At 42.5% G+C, this 17,814-nt stretch overlaps 1 protein-coding gene across 3 annotated transcripts in view; it reads left to right on the top strand.

Moving 5' to 3' along the window:
• The window catches only part of LOC122550904 (cohesin subunit SA-2), a 150,224-nt gene that overhangs the window by 75,245 nt on the left and 57,165 nt on the right, over positions 1-17,814 (top strand). For all 3 annotated transcript variants that reach the window (XM_043692329.2, XM_043692332.2, XM_043692330.2), the window contains exons 15-19: positions 1,303-1,417; positions 6,354-6,471; positions 6,560-6,663; positions 12,602-12,694; positions 15,426-15,521. In XM_043692329.2, the coding sequence (XP_043548264.2) occupies positions 1,303-1,417; positions 6,354-6,471; positions 6,560-6,663; positions 12,602-12,694; positions 15,426-15,521 (526 nt within the window). The remainder of the gene's footprint in view (positions 1-1,302; positions 1,418-6,353; positions 6,472-6,559; positions 6,664-12,601; positions 12,695-15,425; positions 15,522-17,814) is intronic.

Here is a 17,814-nt window from a genome sequence, read left to right on the forward strand (position 1 = left end):
AATTGGAGGTGTAGTGGACAGCGAAGAGGGTTACCTCAGATTACAACAGGATCTGGACCAGATGGGCCAATGGGCTGAGAAGTAGCAGATGGAGTTTAATTCAGATAAATGCAAGGTGCTGCATTTTTGGAAAGCAAATGAGACCTTGGAGTACAGGTTCATAGCTCCTTGAAAGTGGAGTCACAGATAGATAGGATAGTGAAGAAGGCATTTGGTATGCTTTCCTTTATTGGTCAGAATATTGAGTACAGGAGTTGGAAGGTCATGTTGCGGCTGTACAGGACATTGGTTAGGCCACTGTTGGAATATTGTGTGCAATTTTGGTCTCCTTCCTATCGAAAAGATGTTGTGAAACTTGAAAACAAGGATGTTGCCAGGGTTGGAGGATTTGAGCTGTAGGGAGAAGTTGAACAGGCTGGGGCTGTTTTCCCTGGAACGTCAGCGGCTGTTTATGAGGGGCATGAATAGGATAAATAGACAAAGTCTTTTCCCTAGGGCGGGGGAGTCCAGAACTAGAGGGCATAGGTTTAGGGCGAGAGAGGAAAGATATAAAAGAGACCTAATGGGCAAATCTTTCATGCAGAGGGTGGTACATGTATGGAATGAGCTGCCAGAGGATGTGGTGGAGGCTGGTACAATTGCAATATTTAAAAGGCATTTGGATGGGTATATGAATTGGAGGGATATGAGCCGGGTGCTGGCAGGTGGGACTAGATTGGGTTGGGATATCTGGTCAGCATGGACGGGTTGGACCGAAGGGTCTGTTTCCATGCTGTACCTCTCTATGACTCTAATATCTTAAAATTATGACCCCTTGTGCCAGTCAATCCTGATCATCTCCCTGAGAGGGGAGATGGGATAGCCTTCAATAGTGTGGAACTTGTTCATAACCACACAGGAATGTCAGCATGTATTATGTCTTCATGTTTCTGGAGTGGGACCTCTGGCCCGCTATACTCTTCCAATGAAGCTTGACTTAAGCTTGAGCAACAGACCCACAATCTTGTTGAATTACTCTTATGTTGCTTCTATTGTACACTGTTAAAAATGCCTGAAGAAATGATGCCATCTGTTTGCTTTGGGCAATAGGCCTATCTTCAGTAGAACTGTTGGTTCTTTGGAATATATCTCTATATATTAATGGGTCTTGGTAGAGGTGTCATTATTTGCAGGGGGTTTCTGAACCTACGTCAATATTTGTAGAGAATTCAGTAAAGAGCCAATGTGTACTTCAATTGAGAGCTGAATTGTTTGACAAAACAAATACCAGATGTACCAGTCAATGGAAAATGTTTGTTTTAGGTTGTTTTGCAGCCTGGAGTCTGAAGTACAAGATGAAGTGCCTGAGAGAAAGGAAAAGCCCACCTGCAATCTCAACCATCTGTTAACCCTTGTTAACTTTTATCAGAAGAGTGAGGTAAGATGTATGCTTGTAGCACAGTACAATATTAAATGTTGATCACTCATGTAAGGTCTGACACAAGGAAATAATTTGTTATGATCCCAACTGATAGTAATACTAAACAAGTCAGATTCCAGAATGAAAGCTAGCATGATAGATCATATGTTTAATTTTTGCAGTTGGTTACAATGATAGTTGGTTGTTGAAATATATTCACATGTATTGCATTTTTTAACAGCACAGCAGAACATAAGTTTATTGCATAAAAGAAAAAAAAAATCAAAGTTACATAAGACAATGATTTTTTTTTCTTCTTTTATGCAAGTTACCTAAGACAAATAGTTATTTGGTGGTACAGAACTTGAGTAGTGCTGAAAAAAGACACATTTTGTCATAGTTTTTCATCTTGCGCTCATCAGGACAACTTGCATGAATACTAATTTAAAGGAAAATCTTGTATGAAAGGAGACTACTGATTGGTAGTGGACCCTGATTGGTAGTAGTGTTGTGATGGCGAATGCACCAGTTAGTAGTGATTGACAGTTAACAGTCAAGCTTTGTTTACATTTTAAAGCAGGCAGGTTGACTCTGATAATCAGAGCATTGCCGTGAGGAACCAGTGAAGGGTTGCCTTCTATTTTGTTGAATTGAGACATGTACATTGCATGAAAACAAAGTTTAAAACTATTTCCTAACATTATCCTTTTATTTAATTCCAGAAAAAAATCACTCCTATTTCAACTTTGATGTGTTTAATTAACTGACTTCTTTCAGCTTCTTTTCCTCTGATTGTGGAGACAGTTAAATGACTCATTTCTGACTCCACTGATATGGACCTTTCACAATAGATAGTCTGTCCATTTTACACCTAATCCAATTTTCATTTCTGTTACATTAGTTTTGTATTGTACACTTGACATGGCAGTGTCCAGTGAATCAGGAATAGTCTTATTTGTGGGATGTAAGGGGACGATGGTGGTGTCCTGGTATTTTCGTTAGACTAGTGTCCAGCCTCATGCTTTGGCAGTGAAAGTGAGGATTGCAGATGCTGGAGATCAGAGTCGAGAGTGTGGTGCTGGAAAAGCACAGCAGGTCAGGCAGCATCCGAGGACCAGGAAAATTGACGTTTTGGGAAAAAGCTCTTCATCAGGAATGAGGCTGGGAGCCTCGGGAGTGGAGAGATAAATGGGAGGGGGGTGGGGCTGGGGGAAAGGTAGCTGAGAGTGCAATACGTGAATGGAGGTGGGGGTAAAGGTGATAGGTCAGAGGTGAGGGTGGAGCGGATAGGTGGGAAGGAAGATAGACAGATGGTACGGGTCGTGAGGTTGGTGCTGAGCTGGAAGGTTTGGTACTGGGATAAAGTGGGGGGAGGGGAAATGAGGAAAATGTTGGAATGCACATTGATGCCCTGGGGTTGGAGGGTCCCGAGGCAGCAGATGAGGCGTTCTTCCTCCAGGCATCGGGTGGTAAGGGAGTGGCAATGGAGGAGGCCCAGGACCTACATGTCCTCGGCAGAGTGGGAGGGGGAGTTGAAATGTTTGGCCAGGGGACGATGGGGTTGATTGGTGCGGGTGTCCCAGAGATGTTCTCTAAAGCGCTCTGCAAGTAGGTGTCCTGTCTTCTCAGTGTAGAGGAGACTGCATCGGGAGCAACGGATACAGTAAATGAAATGTGTGGAAATGCCAGTGAATCTTAGATGGATGTGGAAGACTCCTTTGGGGCCTTGGACGGAGGAGAGGGGGGAGGTGTGGGCGCAGGTGGTGCACTTCCTGCGGTGGCAGGGGAAGGTGCCGGGAGGGGAAGGTGGGTTGCTAGGGGGAATGGACCTGACGAGGTAGTTGCAATGGGAACGGTCTATATGGAAAGGAATATTTCTCGGGTGATGGGATCCGTTTGTAGGTGGCAGAAATGGCAGAGGATGATGCAATGTATATGGAGGTTGGTGGGGTGGAAGGTGAGGACCAGGGAGTTCTGTCCTTGTTGCGGTTGGAGGGGTGGGGTTCGAGGGCAGAGATGCGGGACGTGGATGAGATGCGCTGGAGAGCATCATCAACCACATGGGAGGGGAAATTGCGGTCTTTGAAGAAGGAGGCCATCCGTGTGTTCTGTGATGGAACTGGTCCTCCTGGGAGCAGATGCGGTGGACTTGAGAATACGGGATGGCATTTTTGCAGGAGGCAAGGTGGGTGGAAGTATAATCCAGGTAGCTGTGGGAGACGGTGGGTTTGTAGAAAATGTCAGTGTTGGGTCAGTCAGGGTGGGGGAATAGGTCTGGGTCGGATACTCTTCAGAGGGTCGGTGTGGACTTGTTGGGCCAAACTGTAGGGATTCTATGATTCTATTAAAATGGTTGATTGTGTCATATAATAATTACAGATTAGTTGAAAGATATTTTTGAATAGTGTTTCAGAGAAAGAGTGAGGAAGATGGAGGAGAGTTTAATGAATGAACCCCAGAGCTCAGGACATAGATACTGAAGGCACGGCTGCTAGTGGTGAACTAATGAAAACTAGAGGTACACAAATGGGCGGCACGGTGGCACAGTGGTTAGCACTGTGGCCTCACAGCGCCAGAGACCGGGGTTCAATTCCCGCCTCAGGCGACTCTCTGTGTGGAGTTTGCACATTCTCCCCATGTCTCTCACTGTCCAGCGCTGTCCCTCTCGCTCACTGTCCCATGCTCCCTCTCGCTCACTGTGCCGGGTGCTCTGGTTTCCTCCCACAATCCAAAAATGTGCAGGTTAGGTGAATTGGCCATGCTAAATTGCCCCTAGTGTTAGGTGAAGGCGTAAATGTAGGGGAATGGGTCTGGGTGGGTTGATCTTTGGCGGGTCAGTGTGGACTTGTTGGGCCGAAGGGCCTGTTTCCACACTGTAATCTAATCTGAAAAAAAGGCCAGATTAGAGGAGTACAGATAGAATTATAAAGTCATACAGCTTGGAAACAGCCCCTACAGTCCAACAAATCCACGCTGATCCGACATCCCAATCTGATCTAGTCCCATTTGCCAGGATTTGGCCCATATCGCTCTAAACTCTTCCTATTCGTGTATCCATTCAGATACTTTTTAAATGTTGTAATTGTATTTCATCTCCATCACTTGCTTTTGCAGCTCGTACCATACACACGCCACCCTTTGTGTGAAAAAAATTACCCCCAGGTCCTTTTTAAATCTTTTCCCTCTCACCTTAAACCTATCCCTTTTAGTTTTAGACTCCCCCACCCTAGGAAAGTGGCTTGTGAGGCAAGGGAATATTACAGATAATTGGAAGGTGGAGGCTACTGAGGGATTTGGAAACAAGGTGAGATTTATAAAATTGAGATATTGCTGGATGCGGAGCTAATATAGGTCAGTGAACACGAATGTGTTGAGTGACATTGTGATGTCACATTGTGATGTGAGCGGCAAAGGTTTGGAGGACCTCATCTACTCACAGGATGGAAGATGGGAGGCTGGCCTGGAGCATTCTGCCTGACACTGTGTCTGCAATACACCAGTCCAGTCAATTACACTCAAGTGCGACTTAGCTACTTTTAAATTTAAATGCCTTGCAAGTTCCCTTGTCGTATGGCAGTACTGGTGGAAATCCTTGCTTGTCAGGAATGATAACTGGAATTTACAGCCATGAGCTATGCATTTGGCTTATTTCCAAATTTCCAGTTTCACTGGGGACACTTGCACAATTGTTTTTACACACTTGCTACATGATCTCTTGATTCAGCACTCAATATTATTAAACAGCAGACCACTGACATATATGCATTTGTCAGTGAATCTGAATATAGAGACCATTACACAAGCATTTTAAGAAAAGATAATTTCTCATCAGAATTCTTAACAATTGTTATTATTAATGCAAAACAGTACTCAACTTCAATGCAGGTGCATAACTCATGATTTTTTTGGAGTAATGTTCACATTCATAAATCAATGTGCAATTTTCCTGCTCCTCGGATGGTGCCTGACTTGCTGTGCTTTTCCAGCACCACTCTAAAGCAGACCATTCAGTCCATACAGCCTCTCTGAACAGCATTTACCCTACCCCTGTAACCCTGCATTTTCCATGGCTAACCCACCTAGCCTGAACATACGTGAACACTATGGGGAATTTAGCATGGCCAATCCACCTAACCTGCACAAATTTGGACTCTGGGAGGAAGCCAGAGAACTCAGAGGAAACCCACATGGACATGGGGAGAATGTGCAAACTCCACATAGACAGTCACCTGAGGGTGGAATTGAACCAGGCATTGTGAGGCAGCAGTGCTAACAACTGAGCCACTGTGCCATTTTATTAAAAGTATCTCTAGGTGATTTCTAGATGCATTATCAAATACTGAGACATGTAGAGAGCTGTTAGGTCAGATGACCAAATGCTTGGCTAAATAAGGAATGAAGTAAACCAGTGTCACCGAAAGGTTACAGTGCAGAAGGAGGCCATTTGGCCCATCTGGCCCATCACAGTTCAGTACAAGAGCAATTCGTCTCGTCCCACTTCTGGACCTTTCCCTGTGGTGCTGCAATCTTCAGATGATAATCCAGCCCTCTTTTGAAGGCCTCAGTTAAACCTGTCTGCACCACACATTCCAGGTCCTAATGCAAAGAGTTTCTCCTCATGTCACCATTGCTCCTTTTACCAGTCACCTTAAAGTGATGACCTCTGGTTCCTGACCTTTCTTACAATGAGTCTTCAGTTTTTCCGTAACTACTCTGTCCATGTTCCCCATCATTTGGAACTCCTGTATCAATTCTCCCCTTAATCTTTTCTTCTCCAAGGAGAACAGAAGTGATGGAGAGACAGATTTAAGGAAGGAATTCCAGACTGCGGAGCCAAGGAAGCTGAAGGCATAGCTATCTAGGGCAGAGTGATTAAAAATCCAGCTAAATCCATAGAAGGGAAAACTGGGCAATTGCACATTGAAGTTTAATACTTGCACCTTGTCATCTTTAGGGGAACGCACAGTCAGCCTATCTTGTTGACAGTCTCTGGGATTGTTCAGCATTCATCCTAAAGGACTGGGAGTCCATGACGGCTTTATTACTGGAAGATGAAGACTCTGGAAAGGAAGGTAAGGAAATTGGTGGAGGTCTTGAGACCGGAATCTCTGCCGAAAGGTGCAAGTCAGTTTTCATTTACAGAGTCCTCTTCGTTTCCAGCTTTGACCAGCTTACAGAAGAAAGCACTGGTTGAAATTATGTTGAGCACAATACGACAGGCTGCAGAAGGCCATCCGCCTGGAGGCCGATGTTTAGGAAAGAAGGTTAGTCTGTCATTGATAATTTTTCTAGTTTTATTGCCATCTGGGACCATTTGTTGTAAGGAACACCACTTACAGTGTGGCACTCAGCATGAATATGGGCAATTGCTTGACCACAAAGACCAATATCCTCTGGTGTGTCTTCCACCTTTCTATTGGTGCATGATGCAGTGATAATGGGGCTGTTGCAACCACTCTCTATCCTCTAATGAAATCTCTTGTTATTCCTGAATACCGAGGTTTGACCCAAAATGTCACCAATTAGCTGACTGATTGGTTTTGTACTGAGACAAATTTTTGTTTTAATGTTTCTGTGCTGGGAATGTGAAAAGCAAACGTTTAGTTGAGGTAACTTTACCAATTTGAGTGTCCATTGTGGAGTATTGCCAGTTGAGGATCCAGGTGCTTGAACAAGGCACTTCGGACCAGAAGTAGGCCATTTGGCCCTTCAGGCTGCTTAAATCAAGGTTGATACTTAGTCAGAAATTGCTGGAAAAACTCAGTAGGCCTGGCAGCATCTGTGGAGGGAGAAACACAGTTAACACATGGACCCAGTGGCTTCAGACTCTTCTGAAGGAGCATTGCTGGACTCAAAACATTCCCTCTGCTTCTCTCTCTGCAAATGCTGCCAGACCTGCTGATTTTTTCTGTTCTTGTTTCTTTGGGTTTTTTGTTTAGCTCAAGATTGTGGTCTCATCTCCAACTTCCTATCTTAAACCCATGCTCTCTTGATGCCTTTGGCTATCAAAAATTGATCTTACTCAGCTTTGAATGAATGTAAAGACTTAATTCAGCTACTTTCTGGGAAACAGTTTAAGTCTTGGTGGATCAGTATGTTAAGATCATCTTTGTTTTGCTCTGGGGCATCAGTGTAATATTGTCGAGTGTAATATTGTTGTTTGGAATTTAATACTGATGGCTAATATGCTGATGCTTATTTAACTACTTCTTGACCTTTCTGGCTTTTAAAGGATTAAAATACCTTTATTGGGTTCCTATTGGCCTTTGCTCCCATTCCTTACCATAACAGAACTCCTATGGCACAGAAAGGGCTCAATGGGCCATCATCAGCTACATCATCAATGTAGCTATTCATCCAAATAAACATTATGACTCAGTGCCATTCTCCTGCCTTTTTTCCCATAATCCTGAATATTGTTTTGATTCAAATAAGCTAGTGCCTTCTTGAATGCCTCAACTGAATATATCTCCAGCACACTTCTAGGCAAAGCATTCCAGACCCTAACCGTACATTGTGCAAAAGAGTTCTTTTCTTGCATAGGACTTTGCAAATTACCTTAAATCTTTGCCATCTGGCTCTTGATCCTTTTACAAGTTGGAGCAGTTTCTCCCTATCTACCTCCATGTCTAGACTCCTCATGACTTTGAAATCTTCTATTACGTCTCCTCTTAGTCTTCTCCTCCCCAATGGAAAAGGCTGCAGCTTCTCCTATCCTCATAGCTAAAGTGTCTCACCCCTAGAACCATTCTTGTAAACCTCTTCTGCACTCTCCAGCCTTTCTGGTTTGGTGCATAGAACTGTGCACAACATTCCAAGTCTACGTTGTGAATTAAACAAGTTCACCATAGCCTCCCTGCTCCTGTACTCTATTGCCCTGTTAATAAATCCTCGGATACTGTATGCTGCTTTGGCTAAGCATGAGTTTCTTTCTCTCAGACCTGTTGGCCTCTTTCTTCTCTCCCTGTCACCGAATATAGCATACAACAGCCCAGAAAAATTATTCCTGAAAAAATGCTGGGATTCTTGGATAAATTGAGTAATGAATAGTAAGCAAGAACTGTGAGGTGGCAGAGTAATAGTACCCATGGAGGTAGTATATTGGCAAGGATAGAGAAATGGCTCAGGTTAGGAACTCATGACCAGTGGGGTTCCACTGGGATCAGCGCTGGGACTATAACTGTACTAATGGAAGAAGGAAGCTATTGTACTGTAGCCAAATTTGCGGGTGACACAAAAAATTGGTGGAATGGCAAGTTACGGGAGGAATACGGACAGTTTACAGAGAGATTGATAGGTTAAATGAGTGGGAAAAAAGGTGGTAAATTAAGTACGATGTGGGAAAATGAGAAATTATTCATTTTGGAAAGGAGAACAAGAGAACAGAGTATTATGTAAATGGAGGAAAACTGCAGAAAGCTGCAACAGAAAGAGACCTGTGAGCACTTGTGCATGAAACACAGATGCAGCAGGTAATGAGGAAGGCTAATGAAAGGTTTGGCCTTATTTCAAGGGAGTTGGAGAATGAGAACAGAGGACTTACTGCAGTTGTATAAGGTGCTCTGACATACTGAGAGTGGTTTTGGCCCCCTTATTTAAGGAAAGATATTGTTTCATTTGAGGCAGTTCAGAAAAGATTCACTAGGATGATCCCTGTTTTAGAAGGATTTGTATTGTGAGCAAAGGCTAAACAGGTTGGCACTGTACTGGAGTTCAGAAGAATGAGAGGTGATCTCATTGAAACATACAGGATCCTTAATGGGCTTGACAAAGTAAATGCTGAGAGGATGTTTCCCCTCATGGAAGAGTCTAGGACCAGAGGGGACAGTCTCAGAATAAAGGGGTGGTCAATTTAAGACTGATGAGGAGGAAGTTCTCCTGTCAGAGAGTTGAGAGTCTTTGGAACTCTATGTCACAGAGAATTGTGGGAGCTGAGTAGTTGTTTATATTGAAGGCTGACGTAGATTCTTCATCAGTGGGGGAATCAAGGGTAATGGGGAAAATGCAGAAAAGTCGACGTGAGGAATGTTGGATCAGCCATGATCCTATTAAATGGCGAAGCAGGCTTGAAAGGCCAAGCAACCTACGCTTATTCTTATTTCCTATGGATGTAAATTTGCTTCTGAGATGTCCAATACTTTATTAAGTTGGCGAGCAGAATCCAGATGCTTTTCCATAATACAGAGGGTCCTTTGGATACACCATTGTGGCTTGTGTGTTACAGACTATATCTTAAAGAATAGGATAGACTGAATTGGCTGGATTGTCTTCTGTAGAGCGGTTTCTGCTGGAAGGTCTTTAATTATGAAGGGGGTTTGAGAGGATATCTGTAAATATCAAAAATATAAGACAGTCTCTACTAAATCCAGTGGAGAAATGAGGAGAAACCTTTCAATCCAGCAAGTGAATCATGCTGTTAGAAGGAATAGCTGAGACAAATTGTATCGGTGGGTTTAAGTGGGAGCTGAGAGAGAGAGAGAAAGGAATTGAAGACTACGTTGGTAAGATTAAAGTTGGAACATTAGAAGCAGCCTGAGTGGGTGAGGTCAAGTTCTGACCAAACCAGGGTTTTTAGTTTTAGTTTTCAGCAGTTGCTGGGGGCTTGAAGCTGGATGTGGAAACTCTTATTCCTCTCTCTGTCACTATATTGGAACAGTTAATTAGTTTTGGTTAATATATTATTATTTAGTTCAGCATTTTGATAGTGTTACAGTTAAGTCAATTATTTTCTTTTTATGTCTGTACATTAACTGAAGTGTAAAAATAAAGTGCATTTTGCTTAGAGTAGTTTGACCAATTGAATTGTATCTGAAACACAATTCTTTACGCTTACCTTTAAAATAAATAGTAAAGAAAAGGTCTAGGCTATCTTTTAAATATATTTTGAGGAGGTTTGGTCTGGTTCATAACAAAAATGTACTGTAGTAAGTGAGTAATATCACACTGTGGGTCATATGCATGACAGTATAGTTGCTAAGCCAGTTTGGAAGAATGTAATAATGTAACAGAGACTAAAACCTAAATACAATGGTTGAATATGAGGGATAATACAAAACTGTACTACAATTGCTGGTATACTTTGGTTCCTGTTGTTTTATTTTGTACAATGGCATGATTGTTGATACTTCAGTTGTCTTTGTTAAAAATTACACAACACCAGGTTATAGTCCAATAGGTTTATTTGGAAGCACTAGCTTTCTGAGTGCTGCTCCTTCATCAGCTAGGTGATGAGTGAACAGTGAGACGATATTAAATCTCCAAACATTATGGTAGAAGGGTGCTTTTCTGACAACTTTTTAGTAAAAGACTTATTATAAATGATTTGGATGTGAGCATAAGTGGTACAGTTAGTAAGTTTGCAGATGACACCAAAATTGGAGGTGTAGTGGACAGCGAAGAAGGTTACCTCAGATTACAACAGGATCTTGATCAAATGGGCCAATGGGCTGAGAAGTGGCGGATGGAGTTTAATTTAGATAAATGCGAGATGCTGCATTTTGGGAAAGCAAATCTTAACAGAATTTATAGACTTAATGGTAAAGTCCTGGGCAGTGTTGCTGAACAAAGAGACCTTGGAGTGCAGGTTCATAGCTCCTTGAAAGTGGAGTCGCAGGTAGATAGGATAGTGAAGAAGGCATTTAGTATGCGTTCCTTTATTGGTCAGAGTATAGAGTACAGGAGTTGGGAGGACATGTTGCGGCTGTACAGGACATTGGTTAGGCCACTGTTGGAATATTGCGTGCAATTCTGATCTCCTTCCTATTGGAAAGATGTTGTGAAACTTGAAAGGGTTCAGAAAAGATTTACAAGGATGTTACCAGGGTTGGAGGATTTGAGCTACAGGGAGAGGCTGAACAGGTTGGGGCTGTTTTCCCTGGAGCGTCGGAGGCTGAGGGGTGACCTTATAGAGGTTTACAAAATTGTGAGGGGCATGGATAGGATAAATAGCCAATGTCTTTTCCCTGGGGTCAGGGAGTCAGGACTAGAGGGCATAGGTTTAGGATGAGAGGGGAAAGATATAAGAGAGACCTATGGGGCAACTTTTTCACACAGAGTGTGTTATGTGTATGGAATCAGATGCCAGAGGAAGTGGTGGAGGCTGGTACAATTACAACATTTGGATGGGTATATGAATAGGAAGGATTTGGAGGGTTATGTGCTGGGGGCTGGTAGGTGGGACTAGATTGGGTTGGGATATCTGGTCAGCATGGACGGGTTGGAACGAAAGGTCTGTTGCCATGCTGTACATCTCTATGACTCTAATTGGGAAGTCTAGAAGATAAGAAAAACAGTGCAAATGGTTACTGTTTGAACAGATGTAAGGCACAACATCGCTGCGTGGTGAGAATTTGGAAGCTGTGGCCAGAGGAAGTGATTGAAACAAATAATATAGATGAAGATAAAGCAAAGCTAACCAAGCAGAGGATGGAGAAGGGAATAGATGGCAGATTTAGATGGGAAAGATGAGAGGAAGATTGAGTGGACCATGAACCGTGCAGGGACTTGTGTTTCTATGCAGTATGTCCTGTGTAATCATAGAATCTCTGCGGTGTGGAAACAGGCCCTTCGGCCCAACAAATCCACACTGATTCTCCGAAGAGTAACCCACCCTATTATCCCATATTTACCCCTGACTAATGCACCTACACATTCCGGAACATTATGGGCAATTTAGCATGGCTAATTCACCTAAACTGCACATCTCTGGATTTTGAGAGGAAACTGGAACACCCAGAGGAAACCCACGCAGACACGGGGAGAATGTGCAAACTCCACACAGACAGTTGTCTGAGGCTGGAATCGAACCCGGGTCCCTGGTGCTGTGAGGCAGCAGTGCTAACCACCGTGCTGCCTTTCATAATACTGCATAATTCATAATTCTATCACCCCACTTTGATTCTTCAATATGTTTGCAAATACACGTCTATTTCTTGTTCACTGTTACCACTGCTGTGAAACTGTGGGTATTTATATCAGTGGATCCATAGCACAAGCCTGGATCCTGCTCCCATTCCCTTTCCTTCCCGAAATCTCTGATCACTTCCCAAGGATGGTTAATGAGGTACTGCTTTGACATTGATCTTGTATTGACATTGCAAAATAAGCCCTGGTGAGTGGAGGTAAATGTTTAAAAACGGCTCTATCTGACACACGTAGCCTTACAGTGGATTTATCTGCCTTTTGCTGGGGATTTTCTTCTAGATTCAAATGACGAAAGAGAGAAAATCGCAGATTGATGATCGGGCCAAGCTCACTGAACATTTCTTCGCGATACTTCCACAGCTTTTAGCTAAGGTACGTGAGGCCCTCTATGCTGGACTGTGCCTCCTGGTTTTTCCAATTGTATTTCCTTGAAGTTGACCTACTTGGTAAAGGTGTTCATGAGCCACAGAACTCCGAGTATACCATGATCAAATTCCCACTCAATGTTGAGTATTACAGCTGAGCAAACGAGAGGGCTGTAACATTCCATCACTCGACAATGGGTTGGCTGATTAACCATGCTTCAATGCCTGAGCCCTGATCTGTAAGCACATAATCTAATAGCGCAGTCAGAGGCTGCTCCCACCATCACACCCACGTCTCCAATTCAGTCCATTATCCTCAACATTCCACCCCCCAAACTTTCTCCTTTTGATTTTTTATTTCAGATGTGTAGCCAAATCCCTTTTCAAAGCGCCAATTGAATCTTCTTGCAAAACCTGTTCTGGTAGCTCATTGCAAATGGTAACAACTAAATGCCATCTGCAAAATGTGTAGGAGCATTCAGTAAGGAGAGAATGTTTAATTTCACAGTTTAAAAAAAATGCTTCCAGCATCGACTGAGACTGGCATGGTAAAAATGGCTGTGTTCAGGCATTAATGGTGAGGAAGGGCTTCCTACATAATCAAAGTCCAGTGTGAATCAATGGGACAGGTTTTTGAGGTCCTGCTCGAGGGGAAGTTCTTCAGTGGGAAGAGCAAGAGAGTGAGTCTACTTATTTCAGGTGATTGTTCCCCCATACCCATCCCCTTGTGGCCCCAGGATTTTCTGGCGATTTACGATTGAATGTTTTTGGGCATGCACCTATAGTGGATACAGTATTTAGTATTTTCAAGATGAACTAGAGACAGAATTCTTGGCCTCACTCTCTGATCAATTTGGCCATTACGTTACCTGGTACAGTTTGAACAAAGTAAACATGAGAGTTTCTTTCTTGGAAGGTCTGCAGGGTACCCTGAGCAAATTTGACAATTTTAAAACACATCTTGAAATGTACCGATTCTCTCTGCACGACCACTGTACAATGTAAAACCCCAGAATCTTCTGGTGAGAGCTCTGTGCTCACTGTCCTGCATTAGCTTCCAGCCAAGTAAGATTTAGATTTTAAAATTTTCATTCCTTTTTTTTCAAAGGCATCTGTGGACTCACCCCTTCCTGTGAACACTCCAAAATATCTGTGCTCATCTAATTCTGGCCTCATGAGCACTTCCAATTGTAAATAGAGTCATATAATCATACAACATGGAAACAAACCCTTCGGTCCAACTAGTCCCCACTGACCATAATCCCACACTAAACTAGTGCCATCTGCCTGCGTGTGGCCCATAACCCTCCAAAGATTTCTTATTCATGTACTTACCTAAATATCTTTTAGACACTTGTATATCTTGTAATTGTACCTCCATCCACCACTTCCTTTGGAAGGTCATTCCACACACAAACCACTCTTTTTGCAAAATAATTGCCCCCATTCCTTTTTAAAATCTTTCTCCTCCCAGCTTAAAAATATGTCCCCAGTCTTGAAATCCCCCCACAGTGGTCATGTCTTCAGTTCAAGAGATGCCAATACTCTCTTATTACCCTGAACTCACTGTCTAGCCTTCCCCCTTTAAAAAAAACTCCTGAAAACCTGCCTCTTTAGACAAGCTTTTGCTCATCTGACCTCATAGGGCTTGGTGTCATATTTTGTTTTCCTGGGAACACCTTGGCACTTTTTATTAGTGTTATATAAATGAAAGTTGTTGTTGTTCTGCCGTCTGGCAGGAGTGCAGTCTGGGATCTCTAAAACCTGAAGCTGTTGTCTTGTTCCCATTCTGAAATACAGGGTGTGTGGTCCTGCTGGAATTATCCCACTCCTTGAGTGTGCACAAGCCATGTCTACAGTCCTTTTCAGAGAGAGGAAGGTGATTGTGTTAATAATCCAGAGGCCCAGGATACATGGATTCAAATCCCACCGTGGCAGCTGGTGGAATTCAAATTTAATTAATTAAAAGTTTTGAATTTATATTTCAGGTACGGTGCCACCAGACTAAAAACCCATCTGGTTCACTAAAGACCTTTTTAAGGCAAGGAATCTGCCATCCTTACCTGGTCTGCCCTACATGCGACTCTAGACACCATTCTAGAGTGGTGCTGGAAAAGCACAGCAGTTCAGGCAGCATCTGAGGAGCAGGAAAATCAACGTTTCAGGCAAAAGCCCTTCAACAGGTCTATCCAATGAAACATTTTACTGTTAGACAGCCCAGCAGACCCAAAGGGGGAAGATGTATTCAACCCTGGAATGACCTGGCATTCTTTAGGTCAAAGATTAGTGAAAGGAACCAAAGGATTTTCCTGCTCCTCAGATGCTGCCTGAACTGCTGTGCTTTTCTAGCACCACTCTAATCTAGACTGTGGTTTCTAGCATCTGCAGCCCTTGTTTTAACTCTCGACCCACAGCAATGTGGTTGACTCTTAACTGCCCTCTGAAATGGTCTAGTGACTCACAAGTCAAGGACAATTACAGATTGCTAATAAAAGCTGACCTTGCCAGTGATCATCAGGGAATTAAAACAAAACAAAATATGGCCAGCTGCTTCACCTGAGGAGCCTCAAACCTGATGTCTTCAGGAGTTCGGAAGGCAAAGCAAATTGGATAGAAGTGAAGAGTAAAATGGTATTTAAGACCCTTGAAGCTATTTAATAAGAGATTGAGTCTGTTGTGCAACTGGAAGAAAATTGGATTTAGTTAATTCTGCTGTATTCTTTTTTTTAATTCTGCAGTATTCTGCTGATGGAGAGAAAGTAATTACAGTCAACCTTCTGCAAATACCTCAGTACTTTGACCTGGAGGGTTATTGTACGGCACAGCTAGAAAAGGTGAGCCAGCCAATGCCATCACTTTGTTACTGATAAATAATGAATTAAAGGAGTAAATATGTGTGCAGTTAAAGGAACATCTTAAGTGACTAAAATAAAGATTGTAAAAATGTGAAGAGAAATTAAAGGAATAGGGAATGGTTTTTCATAACGTGGGGCGGAAGATGGCATGGTAAAAATGAAAGGAGGTGTTGAGTGGAATATTTATAGGGAAGAGCAGGTAGGAGGAGAAAAGGGGAGATAATAAATTAGTAACATTTATAATGTAGGCAGAGACTGGAAAGGTTTTGAAGATGAGTGAAGTGATTGTCTATTCAATGATACATTTTACTGTTGGACAGCCCAGCAGACCCAAAGGGGGAAGATGTATTCAACCCTGGAATGACCTGGCATTCTTTAGGTCAAAGGTTAGTGAGAGGAACCAAAGGTTTCATGAAGGTTTTCAACTTTTCTGTCCATTCAGTTCAGCTTTCCAGCTTCTTGCTGTCTGTAACACAAATTTCTTTTGACAAATAGTTCAAATAGAACTCTCACATTGTCAATGGCAATGAATTATCTGAACAGCAATCTTCTTTACAGCTGGTCTGTCAGCCCTGATATGATACCTTGCTGTCTCATTTAGAACTCCCATCTTCTCCCTTACCATTCACAATCCCCCATCGCCCACTCTTTTATGTATACATCAAATCGCACAGAAACCTATCACAGCAAAATTCTGATAAATGATATTTCTCTCACCTCTGGCCTCCAATGTCACTCTGTTGTTATCTATGTTGACTTTATCAATTCTGTTTTGATCTGTACTCCTCTCATTCTTCCTATTCCCCATACATTATAAGTGCCCTGTCCAGTTCCTGTCTACTGTTATCGGATGTTCCCAATGACCAGAGAGTCCAGAACCAGGAGTTACATTCTAAGGATATGGGGTGAGCCAGTTAGGACTGAGATGAGGAGAAATGTCTTTACCCAGAGAATGGTGAGCCTTTGGAATTCTCTGCCACAGAAAGTGGTTGAGGTCAAAACATTGAAGATTTTCAAGAAGGAGTTTGTTTCAATACTTAGAGCTAAAGGAATCAAAGAGTACTAGGAGAAAGTGGGAACACTGTACTAATCAACCATGATCATATTGAATAGCAGGGCAGGCTTGTGGAGATGAATAGGTGAAAGTGAGAACTGCAGATGCTGGAGATCAGAGTCTAGATTAGAATGGTGCTGGAAAAGCACAGCAGGTCAGGCAGCATCTGAGGAGCAGGAAAATTGATGTTTCTGGCAAAAGCCCTTCACCAGGAATCCCTTGAAGGGATGAATAGCTTACTCCTGCTCCTATTTGCTCAGTTTCTGTGTACTGCCTTTTTCTTGCATCTTCACCATGTTGAAATCAAGTCTCATTACACAATGTCTGAATTCTTTGTTCCCAGGACCTCTAACCCTGGTCAGTAGTAATGTTTAAGTAGGCACATAACACCCATCAGTTTAATAACAAGATGAGTTTCACCCAGCACGAGGTAAATGTAAAATCTGCATCAAAGCTGAAAACTGCTGGAGATGTGGAGATGAAAAGGGAAGTTATGCTGTCTTTGGTGGTGTATAAAAACTTGGCTAAAAGATCGGGAGAAGATCCAAGGGATTGTGAGGAAGAACTATAGAGTTTGGAATTGTATGCTTGTTGCAGAGGCTGCTAGTTAACTCCACTGACACAATGCTCGTCAATTTGCTGGCCAGTTACATTTTACTGCCTTATGGTCAGTCACTATATTAAAAACATACTTACGTTAACTAAACCAGTACAATGTAAAATAATATGACATTGACAAAATCTTTTAGATTTTCCTGACACTTGGAGGGAGTCTGGATGGCTAAGTATGAGCGTACTTTTCATTTTGTGGTGATATGAGCAAAAAGGTTATTCCTAAAATTAGACAATGCTCTTCAATGATGCAGAATAAATTTAGAAGCAGAATTTATTACTTAAACATTTAAGCATCTCTAGCAACAATTTATTTCCTATATGAATGAGCATCCACAGTTTAAGTTGTTCCCTTTCTACGGTTGAGAGGTTTAATGGTGTTGCAGGAACATAAGTCTCATTTTAAAAGGTACTTTCTCTCTGTGAAGCACTGGAGCTGGCTTTTTGTGGTGGGTTTAGTTGGTAACTGGTGTGTAGTTGCAGCAATTTGATGAACTTCACCCAGAGGTTGAAGGCAAGCTGTTGATTTTTTTGGTGAGGTTCGTGCTGGACAGCCACAAATTCTTCAGCAAATCGTGACAAGTTGTAATTAACAGGACATATCTT

This window comes from Chiloscyllium plagiosum, unplaced genomic scaffold (genome assembly GCF_037043375.1).
Source record: "Chiloscyllium plagiosum isolate Xiang-an unplaced genomic scaffold, Cpla_swu_hap1 HiC_scaffold_6, whole genome shotgun sequence".
Taxonomy (NCBI): domain Eukaryota; kingdom Metazoa; phylum Chordata; class Chondrichthyes; order Orectolobiformes; family Hemiscylliidae; genus Chiloscyllium; species Chiloscyllium plagiosum.